At 39.6% G+C, this 27,500-nt stretch overlaps 2 protein-coding genes across 6 annotated transcripts in view; one reads left to right on the plus strand and one right to left on the minus strand.

Annotated features, from left to right (window-relative positions):
* Positions 1-27,500, minus strand: part of LOC110004054 (receptor-type tyrosine-protein phosphatase mu) — a 106,065-nt gene that overhangs the window by 14,990 nt on the left and 63,575 nt on the right. For 3 of the 5 annotated variants that reach the window (XM_065948666.1, XM_065948670.1, XM_065948667.1), the window contains 5 exons: positions 27,241-27,267; positions 11,811-12,001; positions 6,804-6,891; positions 985-1,061; positions 273-309 (listed from right to left, as the gene is read on the minus strand). In XM_065948666.1, the coding sequence (XP_065804738.1) occupies positions 273-309; positions 985-1,061; positions 6,804-6,891; positions 11,811-12,001; positions 27,241-27,267 (420 nt within the window). The remainder of the gene's footprint in view (positions 1-272; positions 310-984; positions 1,062-6,803; positions 6,892-11,810; positions 12,002-27,240; positions 27,268-27,500) is intronic. The other 2 variants (XM_065948668.1, XM_065948669.1) reach the window with 1 other exon arrangement.
* Positions 2,307-6,722, plus strand: LOC136177197 (fap1 adhesin-like). The gene is made up of 3 exons (XM_065948876.1): positions 2,307-2,355; positions 5,032-6,192; positions 6,430-6,722. The coding sequence occupies exons 1-3, from the start codon at positions 2,307-2,309 to the stop codon at positions 6,720-6,722; spliced, it is 1,503 nt and encodes a 500-aa protein (XP_065804948.1).

A 27,500-nucleotide genomic window follows, 5' to 3' on the forward strand; every position in this document is an offset into this window, starting at 1 on the left:
CGCCATATTCATGCGCACTGACTGACGTGTTTGCACAAACATTCAGGCTGGTTTCTACATGGAGAGCTGTGTGTGTGTGTGTGTGTGTGTGTGTGTGTGTATGTGTGTGTACTTTCAGATAAAACCGGTTTGAGGTTAGTGTTCTTTGGCGGCCCCTGTGGTCAGAGGAGGTAACTGCAGGTTTGAGTTCTCAGAGTCACCTCACAGCTAAGCTAACATGCGCTAAGACCCCACAGAGAATCTTCAGGTGTGCATGATGTCACCAGTCTTACCTTGGGTGGCGACGTAGTGGTTTGGTCTGTGGTAACCCTGAGAGGAGACAAGACACACCCGGTTAGAGGAATCATTCACTCTGATGAAATAGAAAAGTGTTTTTAATAGTTTCTGTCATTTTTGAAGCTTAGACCATTAAAGGTCCAATCAGAGAGCTGTGTAGAGAGTGAGATGATAAAGGTATCTTACTCTCTGATCATTAAGGAAACATGCTATGTTGAAGTGCTGGCTTCTCTGACAACAATGCAGCAGCCAGTATGTCCTCCTTCTAACTTTAGATTCTGCTCCTGAATGCTCTGGATTTGTTTGGACCAGAGAAGGTAGGCGCTTTTAAGACACGCCCACACACGGCCGTTTTGGACGCCCCTCGGTTTGTCAGATATGAGAGCAGTTATCAGGTCAACAGGTGTTGCAGTGATGGAAGCGGTCAAGAGAAGTGGTTCAGATAGAAGTGATTGTACCCGACCTAAAAAGCCTCTGCATGTTTCTAATAAGCTCCACGAGCAGAAATAATAATAATTAAAACGGTCGATATAAAACGACAGGAGACCTTAAACAACGACCGGTCCTCATAAACTTAGAAACTCAAACACACACTGACTTTGAGTTCAACACCAACCACCGTCGTCATGGAAACAGTCAACCAGGCTGTTTCTGATCAACCTGTGTGTGTGTGTGTGTGTGTGTGTGTGTGTGTGTGGTGTTACTCACATCCACATAGTTGGCGTTGATGTAGTCGGAGCCGCTCTCTCCATCCTGAGGCTGCAGACGCACACGGGAGTGGTCGTCTAGTGCGCACACACACACACACACACACACACACACACACACACACACACACACACACACACACACACACACACACACACAGTGTTAATTGGTCTGCTCGTTGTCGTGGTGAAGCTGAACATAATCACCTCTAATTAGCCTGTGCTGAATAAACGATCTAATAATAAATTAATAACTACTTCATTATACTGCAGAGTGTGTGTGTGTGTGTGTGTGTGTGTGTGTGTGTGTGTGTGTGTGTGTGTGTATATGTGTGTGGAATCCATATATTGTGTTTTATTTTGAAAGTGGCCGGAAGCTCTGTGTCTGACTTCCTGTCCAGCTCAAGTCGTCATAATTAATGACCAGGCAGCGAATGGCGGCGTCGTGCGTCACTGACTGACCACAGCATACAGGGAGAATGTGGAAATTGGAAATCACCTTAAGATGGTACAAAATTTCAAAATAAAAGCCTAACTTAAAAAACAAAAGAAGCAAAACAATCGAATTTCAAACATGCAATTAATTAAAAGTAACAATTGAAATAATTTTTTTAATTAAAAACGTTTAAAATGTATTTGGTTAGTTTTAATTACTTTTCTCCAATAAAAATAAAATGGTGTTATCATGACGTTTGCCCAGCAGAGGGCGCTCTGACTCCTCAGTGTACGGTCGTCTCACCTGAACAGGTGTTATAATGAGAGAGCAGCAGTCTGCAGAACTTTCACAATAAAAGTTATCAAATCATTAATTTAAACATCCCCAAAACAGGTCAGAGGCTGCAGCTGATTGGCTGACACTAAAACACACACACTGGTCACAGAGACAGGTGTGTGTGTGTGTGTAGTTGATGTGAACATGAAATGTGTCCCTTCAGGCCACCATAGCTCTCCATCAGGCTCATTAGCATAATGACACCACCACAGGACAAAGTGTGTGTGCGGTGTGTGTGTGTGTGTGTGTGTGTGGTGCGTGTGTGTGCGGTGTGTGTGTGCGGTGTGTGTGTGTATGTGTGTGTGTGTGTGTGTGTGTGTGTGTGTGTGTGTGTGTGTGTGTGCGGTGTGTGTGCGGTGTGTGTGTGTGTGTGTGTGTGTGTGTGTGTGTGTGTGTGTGTGTGTGCGGTGTGTGTGTGTGTGTGTGTGTGTGTGTGTGTGTGTGTGTGTGTGTGTGTGTGTGTGTGTGTTGATGGTAGCCAGCAGCTGAAACTGAGCAGCTGTCACAGCAGCTTTCTGGGACTTTAGCACATTAGCTTTAGCAGTTTCGTGATGCGTTTAAGGACCTGGAGCTGTGTGCTGATGAGCACTGACATGAGAGGTGCCTGATGGGTAAAAAAAAACACTAACAGCCCGTCAGTGTGTGTTTCCTGTCGGCCATGTTGGAGAGCTCTGCTGGCTTTAATAACAGACATGTGGATCGCAGAGATTCAAAAACTTCAATACAAATCTGGATTTTCTTTAATTCTCCAGAGCTGTCGTCTGTCGTGGTCGTCATGGCAACATCTCTAGTAGAACAAACAGCTGTCTGCAGAGTTTCCTGAAGTCAATTAACAAGTCAGTCAACAAGTCAGTCAACAAGTCAGTCAACAAGTCAGTCAACAAGTCAGTCAACAAGTCAATTAACAAGTCAGTCAACAAGTCAGTCAACAAGTCAGTCAACAAGTCAGTCAACAAGTCAGTCAACAAGTCAGTCAACAAGTCAGTCAACAAGTCAATTAACAAGTCAGTCAACAAGTCAGTCAACAAGTCAGTCAACAAGTCAATTAACAAGTCAGTCAACAAGTCAGTCAACAAGTCAGTCAACAAGTCAGTCAACAAGTCAATTAACAAGTCAGTTTACAAGTCAATCAACCAGTCAGTCTACAAGTCAGTCAACAAGTCAGTCAACAAGTCAGTCAACAAGTCAATTAACAAGTCAGTTTACAAGTCAATCAACCAGTCAGTCTACAAGTCAGTCAACAAGTCAATTAACAAGTCAGTCAACAAGTCAGTCAACAAGTCAGTCAACAAGTCAGTCAACAAGTCAGTCAACAAGTCAGTCAACAAGTCAATTAACAAGTCAGTTTACAAGTCAATCAACCAGTCAGTCTACAAGTCAGTCAACAAGTCAATTAACAAGTCAGTCAACAAGTCAGTCAACAAGTCAGTCAACAAGTCAGTCAACAAGTCAATTAACAAGTCAGTTTACAAGTCAATCAACCAGTCAGTCTACAAGTCAGTCAACAAGTCAGTCAACAAGTCAGTCAACAAGTCAATTAACAAGTCAGTTTACAAGTCAATCAACCAGTCAGTCTACAAGTCAGTCAACAAGTCAGTCAACAAGTCAATTAACAAGTCAGTCAACAAGTCAATTAACAAGTCAGTCAACAAGTCAGTCAACAAGTCAGTCAACAAGTCAGTCAACAAGTCAATTAACAAGTCAGTCAACCAGTCAATCAACAAGTCAATCAACAAGTCAGTCAACAAGTCAGTCAACAAGTCAGTCAACAAGTCAGTCAACAAGTCAGTCAACCAGTCAATCAACAAGCAAATCAACAAGCTAATCAACAAGCCAGTCAACAAGCCAATCAACCAGTCAGTCAACCAGTCAGTCTACAAGTCAATTAACAAGTCAATTAACAAGTCAGTCAACAAGTCAGTCAACAAGTCAATTAACAAGTCAGTCAACAAGTCAGTCAACAAGTCAGTCAACAAGTCAGTCAACAAGTCAGTCAACAAGTCAGTTTACAAGTCAATCAACAACTCAGTCAACAAGTCAATCAACAAGTCAGTCAACAAGTCAGTCAACAAGTCAGTCTACAAGTCAGTCAACAAGTCAGTCAACAAGTCAGTCAACAAGTCAATTAACAAGCCAGTCAACAAGTCAGTCTACAAGTCAGTCAACAAGTCAGTCAACCAACAAGTCAGTCAACAAGTCAGTCTACAAGTCAGTCAACAAGTCAGTCAACCAGTCAATCAACAAGTCAATCAACAAGTCAATCAACAAGTCAGTCAACAAGTCAGTCAACAAGTCAGTCAACCAGTCAATCAACAAGCAAATCAACAAGCTAATCAACAAGCCAGTCAACAAGCCAATCAACCAGTCAGTCAACCAGTCAGTCTACAAGTCAGTCAACCAGTCAGTCAACCAGTCAGTCTACAAGTCAGTCAACAAGTCAGTCAACAAGTCAGTCAAAAAGTCAGTCAACAAGTCAGGAACAACAAGTCAGGAACAACAAGTCAGGAACAACAAGTCAGGAACAACAAGTCAGTCAAAAAGTCAGTCAACAAGTCAGTCAAAAAGTCAGTCAACAAGTCAGTCAACAAGTCAGTCAACAAGTCAGTCAACAAGTCAGTCTACAAGTCAGTCAACAAGTCAGTCAACCAACAAGTCAGTCAACAAGTCAGTCTACAAGTCAGTCAACAAGTCAGTCAACCAGTCAATCAACAAGTCAATCAACAAGTCAATCAACAAGTCAGTCAACAAGTCAGTCAACAAGTCAGTCAACAAGTCAGTCAACCAGTCAATCAACAAGCAAATCAACAAGCTAATCAACAAGCCAGTCAACAAGCCAATCAACCAGTCAGTCAACCAGTCAGTCTACAAGTCAGTCAACCAGTCAGTCAACCAGTCAGTCTACAAGTCAGTCAACCAGTCAGTCAACAAGTCAGTCAAAAAGTCAGTCAACAAGTCAGTCAACAAGTCAGGAACAACAAGTCAGGAACAACAAGTCAGTCAAAAAGTCAGTCAACAAGTCAGTCAAAAAGTCAGTCAACAAGTCAGTCAACAAGTCAGTCAACAAGTCAGTCTACAAGTCAGTCAAAAAGTCAGTCAACAAGTCAGTCAACCAGTCAGTCAACAAGTCAGTCAACAAGTCAGGAACAACAAGTCAGTCAACAAGTCAATTAACAAGTCAGTCAACAAGTCAGGATAACAAGTCAGTCAACAAGTCAGTCAACAAGTCAGTCAACAAGTCAGTCAAAAAGTCAGTCAACAAGTCAGTCAACCAACAAGTCAGTCAACAAGTCAGTCAACAAGTCAGTCAACAAGTCAGTCTACAAGTCAGTCAACCAGTCAATCAACAAGTCAATCAACAAGTCAGTCAACCAGTCAATCAACAAGCAAATCAACAAGCTAATCAACAAGCCAGTCAACAAGCCAATCAACCAGTCAGTCAACCAGTCAGTCTACAAGTCAGTCAACCAGTCAGTCAACCAGTCAGTCTACAAGTCAGTCAACAAGTCAGTCAACAAGTCAGTCAAAAAGTCAGTCAACAAGTCAGTCAACAAGTCAGGAACAACAAGTCAGGAACAACAAGTCAGTCAACAAGTCAGTCAACAAGTCAGTCAAAAAGTCAGTCAACAAGTCAGTCAACAAGTCAGTCAACAAGTCAGTCTACAAGTCAGTCAAAAAGTCAGTCAACAAGTCAGTCAACCAGTCAGTCAACAAGTCAGTCAACAAGTCAGTCAACAAGTCAGGAACAACAAGTCAGTCAACAAGTCAGTCAACAAGTCAATCAACAAGCCAGTCAACAAGCCAGTCAACAAGCCAGTCAACAAGTCAGTCAACCAGTCAGTCTACAAGTCAGTCAACAAGTCAGTCAACAAGTCAGTCAACCAGTCAGTCAACCAGTCAATCAACAAGTCAATCAACAAGCAAATCAACAAGCTAGTCAACAAGCCAGTCAACAAGTCAGTCAACAAGTCAGTCAACCAGTCAGTCTACAAGTCAGTCAACAAGTCAGTCAACAAGTCAGTCAACAAGCCAGTCAACAAGCCAGTCAACAAGTCAGTCAACAAGTCAGGAACAACAAGTCAGTCAACAAGTCAATCAACAAGTCAGTCAACAAGCCAGTCAACAAGTCAGTCAACCAGTCAGTCAACAAGTCAGTCAACAAGTCAATCAACAAGCCAGTCAACAAGCCAGTCAACAAGCCAGTCAACAAGTCAGTCAACCAGTCAGTCTACAAGTCAATCAACAAGTCAGTCAACAAGTCAGTCAACCAGTCAGTCAACCATTCAATCAACAAGTCAATCAACAAGCAAATCAACAAGCTAGTCAACAAGCCAGTCAACAAGTCAGTCAACAAGTCAGTCAACCAGTCAGTCTACAAGTCAGTCAACAAGTCAGTCAACAAGTCAGTCAACAAGTCAGTCAACAAGTCAGGAACAACAAGTCAGTCAACAAGTCAGTCAACAAGTCAGTCAACAAGTCAGTCAACAAGTCAGGAACAACAAGTCAGTCAACAAGTCAGTCAACAAGCCAGTCAACAAGCCAGTCAACAAGTCAGTCAACAAGTCAGTCAACAAGCCAGTCAACAAGTCAGTCAACAAGCCAGTCAACAAGCCAGTCAACAAGTCAGTCAACAAGTCAGGAACAACAAGTCAGTCAACAAGTCAATCAACAAGTCAGTCAACAAGCCAGTCAACAAGTCAGTCAACCAGTCAGTCAACCAGTCAATCAACAAGCCAATCAACAAGTCACTCAACCAGTCAGTCAACAAGTCAATCAACAAGTCAATCAACAAGCCAATCAACAAGCCAATCAACAAGTCAGTCAACAAGTCAGTCAACAAGTCAGTCAACAAGTCAGTCAACAAGCCAGTCAACAAGTCAATCAACAAGTCAATCAACAAGTCAGTCAACAAGTCAGTCAACAAGTCAATCAACAAGTCAATCAACAAGTCCAAAGTAAAGCTCTGCTGATGTCAGTTTTTGTAGCAGGTTGAAAGCTGCTGGTAGAACAGGTCGCTGTGGGAACAGTGGGAACAGTGGGAGGGTACGTACAGGCAATGATGTTTCCATAGCGATTCTTCATACGGTTCTCGTCCTTTTTGGCAGAATCCCACGGAGCCGACTGTCCCTCGAAAAAACTCTAAAAGCACAAAAACAGAGTGATGAAACAGCGTGAACGCCTTCATGAATAATGCAGAGGATGTGTTTGATCACACACACACACACACACACACACACACACACACACACACACACACACACACACACACACAGTTTTACGGTCAGAGCAGATGATTAAGTCCAATTATGAGAACGATGCTCAGAGAAGAGCTAGAGGCGTCTAAACACACTGAAAGTTGTGTGTGTGTGTGTGTGTGTGTGTGTGTGGCCCACAAGAACACAAACAGCTCCACATTAATCACAATCATACCTTATACACTCATATTTGTCCATATTGTTGTGGCTGAGTATTTTCTGTATTTGTTGTTGTTTGTGGGATCTATCACCTTTTTATCATAAAATGTGTTAAAGAGAACTTCATCTGTATCGATCAATCGATTGATCTTCAGTGTGATGACGGAGCTCATAACACTTTGATCCAAAACAGGTTTCCTGGGTCGCTTATTAAAATGCCTCCAGACATTTCTGTGTGTGTGTGTGTGTGTGTGTGTGTGTGTGTGTGTGTGTGTGTGTGTGTGTGTGTGTGTGTGTGTGTGTGTGTGCTTGTGACAGCAAACAGCTCCAGACATCCATCAAACTGAGAGATGACTGATGTCACACACACACGCGCACACACACACACACACACACACACACACACACACACACACACACACACAGCTGTACATGATTGACAGTGAGGAACAAAGACAGGAAGAAAATAAAAAGAAAGAATGGAAGGAAATGAACTAATGACTCCTGGCACCGACTCCTCTCTTTCTCTCACTGTGTGTGTGTGTGTCTGTGTGTGTGTGTGTGTGTGTGTGTGTGTGTGTGTGTGTGTGTCTGTGTGTATGTATGTGTGTGTGTGTGTGTGTGTGTGTGTGTGTGTGTGTGTGTGTGTGTGTGTGTATGTGTGTGTGTGTGCATGTGTGTAAATGTGTGAGTGTCTATATGTGTTTTCGTTACAGTTGTTTTAGGCAAAGTTGATGCTAAAGCTAAGGCTACTTTCCCCCTGATAAAAACGATGTCTCTGAAAAGGTCAAAGGTCATGTATAAGTGTATACTGTATGTCATGTATGAATATATCGATACACCAGAGATCCTGTTCCTGCTTCTATCAAACACTACTGATACAAAAAGCAGGTAAGACCTTACTCATTGCTGTGTTACAAAAAGCAGGTAAAAGACCTTACTCATTGTTATCTTACAAAAAGCAGGTAAAAGACCTTACTCATTGTTATCTTACAAAAAGCAGGTAAAAGACCTTACTCATTGTTATCTTACAAAAAGCAGGTAAGACCTTACTCATTGCTGTGTTACAAAAAGCAGGTAAAAGACCTTACTCATTGTTATCTTACAAAAAGCAGGTAAAAGACCTTACTCATTGTTATCTTACAAAAAGCAGGTAAAAGACCTTACTTATTGTTATATAACGAAGACCCGGTCTATCCATCAAGAGCACTTTAGCAAAGCAGCAAAAGTTACAGTGGTAAGAAAAAACTTTCTTATTAAAAGTCAGAAATCTTCAGCTGGATCCCTTGGAAAGGGGGATAGATGGGATAAGATGCAGGAAGAGGGATAGGGAACAATGGGGGGTGGGGGGGTGTTGTTCAGGCAGGCCGTCTAGTCCCACAAACATGCTGGTCTGGGTGTCAGCATTAGATAGATGGAAGCTAACGTGCATGAAGGAAGTGAACAGGAACTTTTAAAGTCAGCCTCAGTTTGTCTTTTCTTTAATGCAACTTGAAAGTCACAGTGGAAAACATCCATTTCTCTAAAATGGAAGAATTTAACGCTGTCATAAGAATCCATTAGAACATTTTCAGGAGACACAATATGTGACAAACTTAAAGCTGATAAAGATATAATACCAAACATAATTATTCCTTTCAATCTATTAATGTCAGCCATTACCGATCTCTAACAATTCAGTAAACAAGCCAAACCTGGTAATATAGGGTCCTCACATCTTAGGACACTTAGAACAAAGGACCCTTAGAATAAAGGACCCTTAATACAAAGGACTCTTAGAACAAAGGACCTGTACCGCATAGGACTATACGAACAAAGGACCCTTACAACGTACCCTTAAAACAAAGGGAACTTAAAAAAATAGGAGCTTTATAATATAGAATCCTTGGAGCATAGGACTCTTACAAGATCAGACCCCTTCAACATAGTACCCTTACAACATAGGACCCTAAGACCAGTAGACCCTAGAAATAAAGGACCCTGGGAAAAATTGACCAACAAATCATTGGACTCGTGGAACATCGTATTTTGGGAATTTTGAACCCTTGGAATTAAGAAATGAGAACATAAAACCCTAACATTGAAGCCTGTGAACCTTTGACCCCGGGACCTTTGGACCCTCAAAGAATATGGGTAAATAGGACCCTCCAAACTTTTGGATCATGGATCATAAAACTCTGGGAAGCTCCAATTATGGAAATAATGGACCCTTGAAACACTGAGCACATAGAACATGGGACCCTGAGAAGCTCAGACACTCACAACGTTTCAACCTATCAATTAAGAACTGTAGACCCTGCGACATCTAGATTATGACAAATTAGGGATTTAGGAATAGTGGACCCTGGGAATTTTTTATTTAGGAATAAAGGACACTGGATAAGTAGAACCCTGTGGACCTCTGGCTCCTAGTGACAGTGGCTTCTGCACAAATAGAACCCTAGGACAATTCAATCCAGAAAAAAACCTGGGTCCATTGAATCCTTATAATACTGAGAACATAATACCCTGAGGACTCATGACAATGGGAAGATTGGACTCATGGAACATGGGACCATAGGATCGTTGAACCTATGAAACAATGGACCATTGGGAGAAAGGAACCATGGGGGAAAGCCTGAGGGGCAGATAACTCTTGGAACATCAAACTCCTGAAACATCTTTTGTCAGGAATACCTGACTTCAAGACTCTGGGAACATACAAGCTTAGACCTTGAAATCAAGGGACCCTGGAACCTTCGGATGCTTTAAAACCAGGACAAAGGTAAAACAGGGATGACTCTTGTTTTAGTAAACCACCTTCTGGGTCTGCCATGCATCGCTTAGAGACACTAACAGTTTCCTCTGTGACTGTAACATTAAGCTAACACAAACTGAGGTTAGATGAATCTAGGCTAACAGCTACACAGATCATATTTGTGTGTATGTGTGTGTGCTTGTGTGTGTTAGCATAAACTAACATTTAGTGACTAATATAGTCGACATAAACAGGATGTTAAAAAAACCAAGAAGGTGTCTTACCTCGTTAAGCTGTCCAATCAGATTAATTAGTAAAGGGGAAGCATGTAGGGAGATAACAATCATCAGCTGCTTGTTAATAATCAGATCTACTGCAGAACTCAACATCAGTAATCAATTGATTGATCATCAGTGGAAAGCAGATTGGTCTACAGAGAAAGATTAAGCACCAGAAAGAATGAAGACGGTCCTTAGAATAAAGTCAAATCTGGTTCTTAACGTGTCTCTAAACCTCCGATAACAATAATGATTATCGACTAATACATGACGATCATGACTCCATAAACACTTCCAGAGGTAACACCAAACCAACAGTCTGACATCAGGTTCTGCCGAACCAAATGTCCCTGTGACTGCAAACAGAACCGGCCAATCAGAGGAGAGTGGGCACAACGGGAGGCGGGCCTTAAAGAGACAGTAGTTGAAATGAAGTGTTTCAGATACATAAGGAGGATTTTGAGCTCCTCAGTGGGAGTCCCAGACTGACATCATTAATGGTGATGGTTAATAATTCTGTTTTCATTTCAAGGGAGAAAAATTACAAATTACAAAGTTAGCGGACGTGCTGTTCTCATCATGTGGCTTGGATTTCTGACTGACACATGAATGCAGATAATGGTTTCCATGGAAACATACAGAGAGACAAACAGACAGAAACAGTGGAAAAACTCCTCACCGCTAACTTTCTGCAAATGGAGGGTGAAAGTACTCTGTGTGTGTGTGTGTGTGTGTGTGTGTGTGTGTACTCAGTATGTATAATGGATCAGCCCTGAGGGCAGCCCGCTAGCAGGCAACCAGAACTGAACAAACACACACACATACACACACATATACACACAAGCCATTCCCTGTTTTGGCCCATTAGCTGGGGGGAAGATCTATAATGTATGTCAGTGTGTGTGTGTGTGTGTGTGTGTGTGTCTGTGTGTGTGTGTGTGTGTGTGTGTGTTTTAAGGTAAGTAACATCCATTAGTAAGTTTCTCTCCTGATGAAAACGAGTAAACATGTACACACACGCATACGCACATGCACACACACACACACACACACACACACACACACACACACACACACACACAGAGTTATTGAATGTACCTGGTGTGTTGACTGTCTCTCTCTCCTCTCTCTCTTTAGGAGACGTTGTTAGTGAAAAATCAGAAGTATTTTCATTGATCAGAAGTGTTTGTGTCGTTAATCGTATATATTCTTATTTTGTGGTGTCTGTGTTTAAGAGAACACCTGAGGACCACAGGTGGATGTTTGATCAGATGAATAATTGAAAGATGAGTGTTTTTTTTTTACTTCCGTTGATGTCAGAGTAGAAGATGAATTTGATTGTTTGCACTATTTAAATTATAACAAAATAAATTAAAACATTGACCGAGCAACAACCAGGTGAACATTTTCAGCTCCCAATTAAAAACAAGAAACGAGCTAACAACCTCCTGTGTTATTATCCACCTGGTCCCAGTAATCCAACAATAACCCTGACAGGAGCTGAGTCGAGGGGTTCCAGATGATCAGAGTAGAGGAGGGATGGTGTGTGTGTGTGTGTGTGTGTGTGTGTGTGTGTGTGTGTGTGTGTGTGTGTGTGTGTGTGTGTGTGTGTGTATGTGTCCTCCTCACCTCGTACTCCTCCTTGAAGCCGTACCCCTCAGCACACTTCATCTGGGTGATGTGCTGCAGCAGGTCGGCCACTCGGATGGCGGGGTGCAGCTGACCCGTCTGGTAGGTTAGCCCCTCCCGCTCGGACTCACGCTGCTTGTAGTGGGACTGAACCAGGCTGCTGGTCTCACTGGTCATAGTGTGGCTGTCGTCTGCAGGGGGGGGCAACATGACAACACACAGGTCAGACTGAGGAGGAAACAGAAGATGACCACCGTGTGAAACACAACATGTGATGGATGTTGGATGAAGTGGACCAAACCAGACCGGATGATACCAGAAGTTTAAACTTTGACATCAGACCAAAGCTACACCTGTTTGTTATCCCATCCACAAAAACACGAGTCCTAAGCACCTGATATTAGTTTATTTATTGTTTTAAATCACCAAAAATGGCAAAAAAAACCTCCTACACACTTTCTAAATTGCACATAAACACTGGCAACATTTCTGTAGCAATACATTGATAACATTTATATTCAGAAGTTTTCTTTCTTTTCCTACACACCTAGCTAACGATCAGCTCAACTAGCATAGCTAGCACAACTAGCTAACGATCAGCTCAACTAGCATAGCTAGCACAACTAGCTAACGAACAGCTCAACTAGCATAGCTAGCACAACTAGCTAACGATCAGCTCAACTAGCATAGCTAGCACAACTAGCTAACGAACAGCTCAACTAGCATAGCTAGCACAACTAGTTAACGAACAGCTCAACTAGCATAGCTAGCACAACTAGCTAACGATCAGCTCAACTAGCATAGCTAGCACAACTAGCTAACGAACAGCTCAACTAGCATAGCTAGCACATTTAGCTAACAAACAGCACACCTAGCAAAACTAGCTAACGATCAGATCAACTAGCATAGCTAGCACAACTAGCTAACAAACAGCTCACCTAGCAAAACTAGCTAACGATCAGATCAACTAGCATAGCTAGCACACCTAGCTAACGATCAGCTCAACTAGCATAGCTAGCACATTTAGCTAACAAACAGCACACCTAGCAAAACTAGCTAACGATCAGATCAACTAGCATAGCTAGCACAACTAGCTAACAAACAGCTCACCTAGCACAACTAGCTAACGATCAGATCAACTAGCATAGCTAGCACAACTAGCTAACAAACAGCTCACCGAGCACAACTAGCTAACAAACAGCTCAACTAGCATAGCTAGCACAACTAGCTAACAAACAGCTCATCTAGCAAAACTAGCTAACAAACAGCTCAACTAGCACACCTAGCACAACTAGCTAACAAACAGCTCACCTAGCACACCTAGCACAACTAGCTAACAAACAGCTCACTAGCACACCTAGCACAACTAGCTAACAAACAGCTCACCTAGCACACCTAGCACAACTAGCTAACAAACAGCTCAACTAGCATAGCTAGCACATTTAGCTAACAAACAGCTCACCGAGCACAACTAGCTAACAAACAGCTCAACTAGCATAGCTAGCACAACTAGCTAACAAACAGCTCATCTAGCAAAACTAGCTAACAAACAGCTCAACTAGCACACCTAGCACAACTAGCTAACAAACAGCTCACCTAGCACACCTAGCACAACTAGCTAACAAACAGCTCACTAGCACACCTAGCACAACTAGCTAACAAACAGCTCACTAGCACACCTAGCACAACTAGCTAACAAACAGTTAAACTAGCTTACATTGTTCTTCCTGTGTTATAAAGCAGCTCTGAAGAGTTAACGTTATTTTAATTGTTTACAAAGAAAAACCAAAACAGCTGATTTATGAACATGTTGTAAGGACAGTCAGAAGTGATGACAGTTTATCTAACTGTCACATGTTCCATCCGGTGGTTTTTAAACATGTTGCTGGAATCAAATTGAAAATGTTCATTTTCAATAAACCAAAAAAATGTCTGTTTCAGAATGTGATGTCGTCTTTGTCTTAGTTTAAAGTAAATATCTACTTTGAAGGATTTACAAACCATCACATTCTGTTTTTATACGACTTTTTAAGAAATGTGGATTAAGCATGGACACATCAACCACGACGAGCTAAATAAAGGTGAACAGCGTCCTCCCAGACGTCATTTGTTCTATTATTGACTATAAGGTCCTGATCCTGGTCTGAGTCCACATAAACCACGTTAGAACAATCACAGATGAATGGCACACATGTCACATGACATCAGATCACATGACTGGAGAGAGGATGGTGATTGGTCCTCGTTTCGTTTCACACTGATGCAGTTACTGATGATCCAGATTAATAGTCAGTTTTTTTTTAATGAAACATGAACCATGTGCAGATCCAGACTCAAGACCGACACGGTCTGAGTTAAACAAAAATATTTGGAATGTATACTAAAACATTGCCAGCGTTTTGGTGTAATTGAGACACTGTCAGTCCTGGTCTAGACCCAGCACAGCAAAGTTCTGGTCCAGCTTCTTGGAGCTGCAGTGTGGAAAGTCCTGGATGAAAACAAACCTCTGAGGAACGCAGGTTTACCTGGTTTATAAGAACCTGGTTTATAAGAATCTGGTTAATAAGAACCTGGTTTATATGGACCTGGTTTATAAGAACCTGGTTTATAAGAATCTGGTTTATAAGAATCTGGTTTATAAGAACCTGGTTTATAAGAATCTGGTTTATAAGAATCTGGTTTATAAGAATCTGGTTTATAAGAACCTGGTTTATAAGAACCTGGTTTATATGGACCTGGTTTATATGAACCTGGTTTATAAGAACCTGGTTTATAAGAACCTGGTTTATATGAACCTGGTTTATATGGACCTGGTTTATATGAACCTGGTTTATATGAACCTGGTTTATAAGAACCTGGTTTATATGGACCTGGTTTATATGAACCTGGTTTATAAGAACCTGGTTTATAAGAACCTGGTTTATATGGACCTGGTTTATATGAACCTGGTTTATAAGAACCTGGTTTATAAGAACCTGGTTTATAAGAACCTGGTTTATATGGACCTGGTTTATATGGACCTGGTTTATAAGAACCTGGTTTATAAGGACCTGGTTTATAAGAACCTGGTTTATAAGAACCTGGTTTATAAGAACCTGGTTTATATGAACCTGGTTTATAAGAACCTGGTTTATAAGAACCTGGTTTATAAGGACCTGGTTTATAAGAACCTGGTTTATATGAACCTGGTTTATAAGGACCTGGTTTATAAGAACCTGGTTTATATGAACCTGGTTTATAAGAACCTGGTTTATAAGGACCTGGTTTATAAGGACCTGGTTTATAAGAACCTGGTTTATATGAACCTGGTTTATAAGAACCTGGTTTATAAGGACCTGGTTTATAAGGACCTGGTTTATAAGGACCTGGTTTATAAGAACCTGGTTTATAAGGACCTGGTTTATAAGAACCTGGTTTATAAGGACCTGGTTTATAAGGACCTGGTTTATAAGAACCTGGTTTATAAGGACCTGGTTTATAAGGACCTGGTTTATAAGGACCTGGTTTATAAGAACCTGGTTTATATGAACCTGGTTTATAAGAACCTGGTTTATAAGGACCTGGTTTATAAGGACCTGGTTTATATGAACCTGGTTTATAAGAACCTGGTTTATAAGGACCTGGTTTATATGAACCTGGTTTATAAGAACCTGGTTTATAAGGACCTGGTTTATAAGGACCTGGTTTATAAGGACCTGGTTTATAAGGACCTGGTTTATAAGAACCTGGTTTATATGGACCTGGTTTATAAGAACCTGGTTTATAAGAATCTGGTTTATAAGGACCTGGTTTATAAGAACCTGGTTTATAAGGACCTGGTTTATAAGAACCTGGTTTATATGAACCTGGTTTATAAGAACCTGGTTTATAAGGACCTGGTTTATAAGAACCTGGTTTATATGAACCTGGTTTATAAGAACCTGGTTTATAAGGACCTGGTTTATAAGAACCTGGTTTATAAGAACCTGGTTTATAAGAACCTGGTTTATAAGGACCTGGTTTATAAGAACCTGGTTTATAAGAACCTGGTTTATAAGAACCTGGTTTATATGGACCTGGTTTATATGAACCTGGTTTATAAGAACCTGGTTTATAAGGACCTGGTTCACATGGACCTGGTTTATATGAACCTGGTTTATAAGAACCTGGTTTATAAGAACCTGGTTTATAAGGACCTGGTTTATAAGAACCTGGTTTATAAGAACCTGGTTTATAAGAATCTGGTTTATAAGGACCTGGTTTATATGGACCTGGTTTATATGAACCTGGTTTATAAGAACCTGGTTTATAAGGACCTGGTTTATAAGAACCTGGTTTATAAGAACCTGGTTTATATGAACCTGGTTTATAAGGACCTGGTTTATAAGGACCTGGTTTATAAGAACCTGGTTTATAAGAACCTGGTTTATAAGGACCTGGTTCACATGGACCTGGTTTATATGAACCTGGTTTATAAGGACCTGGTTCACATGGACCTGGTTTATATGAACCTGGTTTATAAGAACCTGGTTTATAAGAACCTGGTTTATAAGGACCTGGTTCACATGGACCTGGTTTATAAGAACCTGGTTTATAAGAACCTGGTTTATAAGAACCTGGTTTATAGGAACCTGGTTTATATGGACCTGGTTTAAAAGGACCTGGTTTATATGGACCTGGTTTATAAGAACCTGGTTTATATGGACCTCGTTTATATGGACCTGGTTTATAAGAACCTGGTTTATAAGAACCTGGTTTATAAGGACCTGGTTCACATGGACCTGGTTTAGAAGGACCTGGTTTATAAGAACCTGGTTTATAAGAACCTGGTTTATATGGACCTGGTTTAAAAGGACCTGGTTTATAAGAACCTGGTTTATATGGACCTGGTTTATATGGACCTGGTTTATAAGAACCTGGTTCACATGGAATTGGTTTATATGGACCTGGTTTATAAGAACCTGGTTTATATGGACCTGGTTTATATGGACCTGGTTTATATGGACCTGGTTTATAAGGACCTGGTTTATAAGGACCTGGTTTATAAGAACCTGGTTTATAAGAACCTGGTTTATATGGACCTGGTTTATAAGGACCTGGTTTATAAGAACCTGGTTTATAAGGACCTGGTTCACATGGACCTGGTTTATAAGGACCTGGTTTATATGGACCTGGTTTATATGGACCTGGTTTATAAGAACCTGGTTTATAAGAACCTGGTTTATATGGACCTGGTTTAAAAGGACCTGGTTTATAAGAACCTGGTTTATAAGAACCTGGTTTATATGAACCTGGTTTATATGAACCTGGTTTATATGGACCTGGTTTATATGGACCTGGTTTATATGGACCTGGTTTATAAGAACCTGGTTTATAAGAACCTGGTTTATATGGACCTGGTTTATATGGACCTGGTTTATAAGGACCTGGTTTATAAGAACCTGGTTTATAAGAACCTGGTTTATATGGACCTGGTTTATAAGGACCTGGTTTATAAGAACCTGGTTCACATGGAATTGGTTTATATGGACCTGGTTTATATGGACCTGGTTTATAAGAACCTGGTTTATAAGAACCTGGTTTATATGGACCTGGTTTATAAGGATCTGGTTTATATGGACCTGGTTTATAAGAACCTGGTTTATATGGACCTGGTTTATATGGACCTGGTTTATAAGAACCTGGTTCACATGGAATTGGTTTATATGGACCTGGTTTATATGGACCTGGTTTATATGGACCTGGTTTATAAGAACCTGGTTTATAAGAACCTGGTTTATATGGACCTGGTTTATAAGGACCTGGTTTATATGGACCTGGTTTATATGGACCTGGTTTATAAGAACCTGGTTTATAAGAACCTGGTTTATAAGGACCTGGTTTATAAGAACCTGGTTTATAAGGACCTGGTTTATATGGACCTGGTTTATATGGACCTGGTTTATATGGACCTGGTTTATAAGAACCTGGTTTATATGGACCTGGTTTAAAAGGACCTGGTTTATAAGAACCTGGTTCACATGGAATTGGTTTATATGGACCTGGTTTATATGGACCTGGTTTATATGGACCTGGTTTATAAGAACCTGGTTTATAAGAACCTGGTTTATATGGACCTGGTTTATAAGGACCTGGTTTATAAGAACCTGGTTTATAAGAACCTGGTTTATAAGGACCTGGTTCACATGGACCTGGTTTATAAGGACCTGGTTTATAAGAACCTGGTTTATAAGGACCTGGTTCACATGGACCTGGTTTATAAGGACCTGGTTTATAAGAACCTGGTTTATAAGAACCTGGTTTATATGGACCTGGTTTAAAAGGACCTGGTTTATAAGAACCTGGTTTATAAGAACCTGGTTTATATGGACCTGGTTTATATGGACCTGGTTTATAAGAACCTGGTTTATAAGAACCTGGTTTATATGGACCTGGTTTATATGGACCTGGTTTATAAGGACCTGGTTTATAAGAACCTGGTTTATAAGAACCTGGTTTATATGGACCTGGTTTATAAGAACCTGGTTTATATGGACCTGGTTTATAAGGACCTGGTTTATATGGACCTGGTTTATAAGAACCTGGTTTATATGGACCTGGTTTATATGGACCTGGTTTATAAGAACCTGGTTTATAAGGACCTGGTTTATATGGACCTGGTTTATAAGAACCTGGTTTATAAGGACCTGGTTTATATGGACCTGGTTTATAAGGACCTGGTTTATAAGAACCTGGTTCACATGGAATTGGTTTATATGGACCTGGTTTATAAGAACCTGGTTTATAAGAACCTGGTTTATATGGACCTGGTTTATAAGGACCTGGTTTATAAGAACCTGGTTCACATGGAATTGGTTTATATGGACCTGGTTTATAAGAACCTGGTTTATAAGAACCTGGTTTATATGGAATTGGTTTATAAGAACCTGGTTCACATGGAATTGGTTTATATGGACCTGGTTTATATGGACCTGGTTTATAAGAACCTGGTTTATAAGAACCTGGTTTATATGGACCTGGTTTATAAGGACCTGGTTTATATGGACCTGGTTTATAAGAACCTGGTTTATATGGACCTGGTTTATAAGAACCTGGTTTATAAGAACCTGGTTTATATGGACCTGGTTTATATGGACCTGGTTTATAAGAACCTGGTTTATAAGAACCTGGTTTATAAGGACCTGGTTTATAAGAACCTGGTTTATAAGAACCTGGTTTATAAGAACCTGGTTTATATGGACCTGGTTTATAAGAACCTGGTTTATAAGAACCTGGTTTATAAGGACCTGGTTTATATGGACCTGGTTTATAAGAACCTGGTTTATAAGAACCTGGTTTATATGGACCTGGTTTATATGGACCTGGTTTATAAGGACCTGGTTTATATGGACCTGGTTTATAAGGACCTGGTTTATATGGACCTGGTTTATAAGAACCTGGTTTATATGGACCTGGTTTATAAGAACCTGGTTTATATGGACCTGGTTTATATGGACCTGGTTTATAAGAACCTGGTTTATAAGAACCTGGTTTATAAGGACCTGGTTTATAAGAACCTGGTTTATAAGAACCTGGTTTATAAGAACCTGGTTTATATGGACCTGGTTTATAAGAACCTGGTTTATAAGAACCTGGTTTATAAGGACCTGGTTTATATGGACCTGGTTTATAAGAACCTGGTTTATAAGAACCTGGTTTATATGGACCTGGTTTATAAGGACCTGGTTTATATGGACCTGGTTTATAAGAACCTGGTTTATATGGACCTGGTTTATAAGAACCTGGTTTATAAGAACCTGGTTTATATGGACCTGGTTTATATGGACCTGGTTTATAAGAACCTGGTTTATAAGAACCTGGTTTATAAGGACCTGGTTTATAAGAACCTGGTTTATAAGAACCTGGTTTATAAGAACCTGGTTTATATGGACCTGGTTTATAAGAACCTGGTTTATAAGAACCTGGTTTATAAGGACCTGGTTTATATGGACCTGGTTTATAAGAACCTGGTTTATAAGAACCTGGTTTATATGGACCTGGTTTATATGGACCTGGTTTATAAGGACCTGGTTTATATGGACCTGGTTTATAAGGACCTGGTTTATATGGACCTGGTTTATAAGAACCTGGTTTATATGGACCTGGTTTATAAGAACCTGGTTTATATGGACCTGGTTTATATGGACCTGGTTTATAAGAACCTGGTTTATAAGAACCTGGTTTATAAGGACCTGGTTTATAAGAACCTGGTTTATAAGAACCTGGTTTATAAGAACCTGGTTTATATGGACCTGGTTTATAAGAACCTGGTTTATAAGAACCTGGTTTATAAGGACCTGGTTTATATGGACCTGGTTTATAAGAACCTGGTTTATAAGAACCTGGTTTATATGGACCTGGTTTATATGGACCTGGTTTATAAGGACCTGGTTTATAAGAACCTGGTTTATAAGAACCTGGTTTATATGGACCTGGTTTATAAGGACCTGGTTTATAAGAACCTGGTTCACATGGAATTGGTTTATATGGACCTGGTTTATATGGACCTGGTTTATATGGACCTGGTTTATAAGAATCTGGTTTATAAGAACCTGGTTTATAAGAACCTGGTTTATAAGAACCTGGTTTATGAGGACCTGGTTTATAAGGACCTGGTTTATATGGACCTGGTTTATAAGAACCTGGTTTATAAGAACCTGGTTTATAAGAACCTGGTTTATATGAACCTGGTTTATATGGACCTGGTTTATAAGAACCTGGTTTATAAGAACCTGGTTTATATGGACCTGGTTTATAAGGACCTGGTTTATATGGACCTGGTTTATATGGACCTGGTTTATAAGAACCTGGTTTATAAGAACCTGGTTTATAAGGACCTGGTTTATAAGAACCTGGTTCATAAGAACCTGGTTTATAAGAACCTGGTTTATATGGACCTGGTTTATAAGAACCTGGTTTATAAGAACCTGGTTTATAAGAACCTGGTTTATATGGACCTGGTTTATAAGGACCTGGTTTATAAGAACCTGGTTTATAAGGACCTGGTTTATAAGAACCTGGTTTATATGGACCTGGTTTATAAGAACCTGGTTTATAAGAACCTGGTTTATAAGAACCTGGTTTATAAGAACCTGGTTTATAAGGACCTGGTTTATATGGACCTGGTTTATAAGAACCTGGTTTATAAGAACCTGGTTTATATGGACCTGGTTTATAAGAACCTGGTTTATAAGAACCTGGTTTATATGGACCTGGTTTATAAGGACCTGGTTTATAAGAACCTGGTTTATAAGAACCTGGTTTATATGGACCTGGTTTATAAGAACCTGGTTTATAAGAACCTGGTTTATATGGACCTGGTTTATATGGACCTGGTTTATAAGAACCTGGTTTATAAGAACCTGGTTTATATGGACCTGGTTTATATGGACCTGGTTTATAAGGACCTGGTTTATAAGAACCTGGTTTATAAGAACCTGGTTTATAAGAACCTGGTTTATATGGACCTGGTTTATAAGAACCTGGTTTATAAGAACCTGGTTTATATGGACCTGGTTTATAAGAACCTGGTTTATAAGAACCTGGTTTATATGGACCTGGTTTATAAGGACCTGGTTTATAAGAACCTGGTTTATAAGGACCTGGTTTATAAGAACCTGGTTTATAAGAACCTGGTTTATAAGAATCTGGTTTATAAGAACCTGGTTTATATGGACCTGGTTTATAAGAATCTGGTTTATAAGAACCTGGTTTATAAGAACCTGGTTTATAAGAACCTGGTTTATAAGAATCTGGTTTATAAGAACCTGGTTTATATGGACCTGGTTTATAAGAATCTGGTTTATAAGAACCTGGTTTATAAGGACCTGGTTTATAAGAATCTGGTTTATAAGAACCTGGTTTATATGGACCTGGTTTATAAGAATCTGGTTTATAAGAACCTGGTTTATAAGAACCTGGTTTATAAGAACCTGGTTTATAAGAATCTGGTTTATAAGAACCTGGTTTATATGGACCTGGTTTATAAGAATCTGGTTTATAAGAACCTGGTTTATAAGGACCTGGTTTATAAGAATCTGGTTTATAAGAACCTGGTTTATAAGAACCTGGTTTATAAGAATCTGGTTTATAAGAACCTGGTTTATATGGACCTGGTTTATAAGAATCTGGTTTATAAGAACCTGGTTTATATGGACCTGGTTTATAAGAATCTGGTTTATAAGGACCTGGTTTATATGGACCTGGTTTATAAGAACCTGGTTTATAAGAACCTGGTTTATAAGAACCTGGTTTATAAGAACCTGGTTTATGAGGACCTGGTTTATAAGGACCTGGTTTATATGGACCTGGTTTATAAGAACCTGGTTTATAAGAACCTGGTTTATAAGAACCTGGTTTATAAGAACCTGGTTTATATGGACCTGGTTTATAAGAACCTGGTTTATAAGAACCTGGTTTATAAGAACCTGGTTTATAAGGACCTGGTTTATAAGAACCTTGTTTTATAAGAACCTGGTTTATATGGACCTGGTTTATAAGAACCTGGTTTATAAGGACCTGGTTTATATGGACCTGGTTTATAAGAACCTGGTTTATATGGACCTGGTTTATAAGAACCTGGTTTATAAGAACCTGGTTTATATGGACCTGGTTTATAAGAACCTGGTTTATAAGAACCTGGTTTATATGGACCTGGTGTATAAGAACCTGGTTTATAAGAACCTGGTTTATAAGAACCTGGTTTATATGGACCTGGTTTATAAGAACCTGGTTTATAAGAACCTGGTTTATAAGAACCTGGTTTATATGGACCTGGTTTATAAGGACCTGGTTTATAAGAACCTGGTTTATAAGGACCTGGTTTATAAGAACCTGGTTTATAAGAACCTGGTTTATAAGAATCTGGTTTATAAGAACCTGGTTTATATGGACCTGGTTTATAAGAATCTGGTTTATAAGAACCTGGTTTATAAGAACCTGGTTTATAAGAACCTGGTTTATAAGAATCTGGTTTATAAGAACCTGGTTTATATGGACCTGGTTTATAAGAATCTGGTTTATAAGAACCTGGTTTATAAGGACCTGGTTTATAAGAATCTGGTTTATAAGAACCTGGTTTATAAGAACCTGGTTTATAAGAATCTGGTTTATAAGAACCTGGTTTATATGGACCTGGTTTATAAGAATCTGGTTTATAAGAACCTGGTTTATAAGAATCTGGTTTATAAGGACCTGGTTTATATGGACCTGGTTTATAAGAATCTGGTTTATAAGGACCTGGTTTATATGGACCTGGTTTATAAGAATCTGGTTTATAAGAACCTGGTTTATAAGAACCTGGTTTATAAGAACCTGGTTTATGAGGACCTGGTTTATAAGGACCTGGTTTATATGGACCTGGTTTATAAGAACCTGGTTTATAAGAACCTGGTTTATATGGACCTGGTTTATAAGAACCTGGTTTATAAGAACCTGGTTTATAAGAACCTGGTTTATAAGGACCTGGTTTATAAGAACCTGGTTTATAAGAACCTGGTTTATATGGACCTGGTTTATAAGAACCTGATTTATAAGAACCTGGTTCATAAGGACCTGGTTTATAAGAACCTGGTTTATATGGACCTGGTTTATAAGAACCTGATTTATAAGAACCTGGTTTATAAGGACCTGGTTTATAAGAACGTGGTTTATATGGACCTGGTTTATAAGAATCTGGTTTATAAGAACCTGGTTTATAAGAACCTGGTTTATAAGAACCTGGTTTATGAGGACCTGGTTTATAAGGACCTGGTTTATATGGACCTGGTTTATAAGAACCTGGTTTATAAGAACCTGGTTTATATAAACCTGGTTTATAAGAACCTGGTTTATAAGAACCTGGTTTATATGGACCTGGTTTATAAGAACCTGGTTTATAAGAACCTGGTTTATAAGAACCTGGTTTATAAGGACCTGGTTTATAAGAACCTGGTTTATAAGAACCTGGTTTATATGGACCTGGTTTATAAGAACCTGATTTATAAGAACCTGGTTCATAAGGACCTGGTTTATAAGAACCTGGTTTATATGGACCTGGTTTATAAGAACCTGATTTATAAGAACCTGGTTTATAAGGACCTGGTTTATAAGAACCTGGTTTATAAGAACCTGGTTTATATGGACCTGGTTTATAAGAACCTGATTTATAAGAACCTGGTTCATAAGGACCTGGTTTATAAGAACCTGGTTTATATGGACCTGGTTTATAAGAACCTGATTCATATGGACCTGGTTTATAAGAACCTGGTTTATATGGACCTGGTTTATAAGAACCTGATTTATAAGAACCTGGTTTATAAGGACCTGGTTTATAAGAACGTGGTTTATATGGACCTGGTTTATAAGGACCTGGTTCACATGGACCTGGTTTATATGGACCTGGTTTATAAGGACCTGGTTTATAAGGACCTGGTTCACATGGACCTGGTTTATAAGAACCTGGTTTATAAGAACCTGGTTTATATGGACCTGGTTTATAAGAACCTGGTTTATAAGAACCTGGTTTATAAGAACCTGGTTTATAAGAACCTGGTTTATAAGAACCTGGTTTATATGGACCTGGTTTATAAGAACCTGATTTATAAGAACCTGGTTTATAAGGACCTGGTTTATAAGAACCTGGTTTATAAGAACCTGGTTTATATGGACCTGGTTTATAAGAACCTGATTTATAAGAACCTGGTTCATAAGGACCTGGTTTATAAGAACCTGGTTTATATGGACCTGGTTTATAAGAACCTGATTTATAAGAACCTGGTTTATAAGGACCTGGTTTATAAGAACGTGGTTTATATGGACCTGGTTTATAAGAACCTGGTTTATATGGACCTGGTTTATAAGAACCTGATTTATAAGAACCTGGTTTATAAGGACCTGGTTTATAAGAACGTGGTTTATATGGACCTGGTTTATAAGGACCTGGTTCACATGGACCTGGTTTATATGGACCTGGTTTATAAGGACCTGGTTTATAAGGACCTGGTTCACATGGACCTGGTTTATAAGAACCTGGTTTATAAGAACCTGGTTTATATGGACCTGGTTTATAAGAACCTGGTTTATAAGAACCTGGTTTATAAGGACCTGGTTCACATGGACCTGGTTTATATGGACCTGGTTTATAAGGACCTGGTTTATAAGGACCTGGTTCACATGGACCTGGTTTATAAGAACCTGGTTTATAAGAACCTGGTTTATAAGGACCTGGTTTATAAGAACCTGGTTTATAAGAACCTGGTTTATAAGAACCTGGTTTATAAGGACCTGGTTTATAAGAACCTGGTTTATAAGGACCTGTGGACTCTGATGCAACATTTCAACAAAGACTCAGCAACACATCTTTGACTACGCTCTCTATCTCTGCTCTTATTGGCTAGCCTGGGGCTGACTGACCAATCAGAAACTTTTTATCCAAAAGAGCTGAACCAAAAATGGCAAGTGTGATGGAGGTGGAGGTTTGTGATTGAACGGAGGAGGACGGGTGAGACAGCCACGACAACAAAACGGCAACCAATCAGAGACGGCAGAGCTGAAATCTGATTGGTTCGAGGTCTATGGTGGGAGGAGTCAGGGATTGTGATGTCACAGTTTCACAAAGGTGTAAAAATGAGGCATGTCCATGTTAACTGATGACATCACTGCATGTGATGGGTGGCTCCATGCGCAGTGGTGACAGACACCCCCCCAACATGAGGCCCCTCCCCTAAGCCCCAAATTTAACCACTTACCATTAATGGGCACTTTACAGAGAGAGAGAAAGAAGAGAGAAGAAGAAAGAGGAGACAGGGTATAAGCAACAACTTTAGCTTTAGCTTTAGCCTGGACTTTAGCTGGTCTACTGCTAACACACAGGGAGCATGACTCAAACAGGAAGTAGCTCCTACTGCTGAGAGCTAGTCTTATTTGAACTTGTCACAGCTTTCACAAGCTACTATGCTAACCTGGCTAACTATACCCTGAGTTTAGTGCTAGCAACCTACCCTGAGGACAGTTTAGCAAGCAGGAGGTGAGAGGGGAAACAGGAGTTTAAACAATAGTTTAGCATTGCCCCTTATTCAAGCGGACACTAAGCTAGCCGAGTAGGAGATTGAGCAAGCAGTTAGCTTCAACATTTAGCCTCAGCTGGCAACATTAAGTTTTTGTAAAGTAGCACATATTGAGAGACATTATTATTTATTTTGGCAACAGTTTGTTATAGAAAGATTTAGAGATATTTAATAAAAGATCACTTCTATTGTTTAATAGAGTTCAGATGAATAACGTGTGTCTGATGTTAAGTTTAAACGTGTTTGGCTTCAGGAAAGAGACTGTTTTCAGTTGAATGTTAATAAGAAACATTTAACGTCCCCTTTAATAAAGTTAATCAATAACATTAAAAAGTCTGCCATTTTTTTTTACCTGAGCACAACTGTAAAATGTTAACAAACAAACAAGTTAGCATCCGTTAGCTTAGCTTACTGAAAAACAGATCACACAGAAAATAAACATGTATTTGTTTGTTAAGTCTTTTATTTTGAAATGTGTTCAGAGATGATTATCTTTATTAAAATAATATCTTAATTCTAATGTTGGGTGGTCATCACTCTGTGACGTCACGTTAGCATAGTGCTCATAAACATGTTAAACATAAATATCTCATTTTAAATATTTAAACGTGCTGTAAATCAGAAGCTTTTGTTTTTTATTCTGTTTGTTTGTGTTGATAAAAAAATCAACAGCGAGCTAGCTTAGCATAGCAGAGTTGTTATTTGTATTTCCTGCGTAAACGACCTCTCACTGACTCGGTTGTTTATTCATAATAACGTGTTGGGTGTTTCCTCCCCCCCGTCCACGAGGGCGTGTGTGTCCATGCAGACAGACGTGACGTCAACACGACACGCAGGAATGTTGTGGATGCGGGGATGGAGTGAAGCCCACCGTCGTCTCAAAACAAACAAAAATAAACAAAAACAGGACTAAACGTAAACAACAAAGACGCAAATATTTCCAAAATAAAAATAGAAAAATATATCTTTTAAATTAAAGAAATTTAAATAATGGAAAACTTCGTTCACAAAAAATTAATAAAAAGAAAAAAAACGGGATAAATAAATAATAATAAATAAATAATAATAAATAAATAATAATAAATAAATAATAATAAATAAATAAAGACGGTTTTAAAAAATATCAAAAGAATTATTCAAAAATATTTAGAAAAAAAAAAGCAGCAGAACGAGAAGCAAGCAGGGATGGATGGAAGATCACTCTCTCTTTCTGTCCCTCATCTGTCACCTGTCTCTCCTGTCTGTCTGCTCTGTCTCACCTGTCTCTGTCTCACCTGTGTGTCTCTGTGTGTGTGTTCACTTCCTGTCTGTCTACCTGTGCAGGTAGTTTGTCTGTCCTACAGAGGAAGAAAAGAAAAGTGTCTCACCAAGAATGGCTGTCGGTACGAATGGATCTGTCGTCAGGACACATCGGCAGCAGACAGGAAGAGAGAGAGAGAGAGACAGAGACCGAGACAGAGATAGAGACAGACAGAGACAGAGACAGAGAGACAGAGAGACAGAGAGACAGACAGAGACAGAGAGACAGAGAGACAGAGAGACAGAGACCGAGACAGAGATAGAGACAGACAGAGACAGAGACAGAGAGACAGAGAGACAGAGAGACAGACAGAGACAGAGACAGAGA

This window comes from Labrus bergylta, chromosome 20 (assembly GCF_963930695.1).
Source record: "Labrus bergylta chromosome 20, fLabBer1.1, whole genome shotgun sequence".
In the NCBI taxonomy this organism is placed as follows: domain Eukaryota; kingdom Metazoa; phylum Chordata; class Actinopteri; order Labriformes; family Labridae; genus Labrus; species Labrus bergylta.

Coding starts and splice junctions, on each gene's coding strand:
- LOC136177197 (XM_065948876.1), top strand. CDS start 2,307: ATGCGTTTAAGGACCTGGAGCTGTGTGCTGATGAGCACTGACATGAGA. Junction 2,356..5,031: donor GATGAGCACTGACATGAGAG/GTGCCTGATGGG, acceptor TCAACCAACAAG/TCAGTCAACAAGTCAGTCAA. Junction 6,193..6,429: donor CAACAAGTCAGGAACAACAA/GTCAGTCAACAA, acceptor TCAACAAGTCAG/TCAACAAGCCAGTCAACAAG.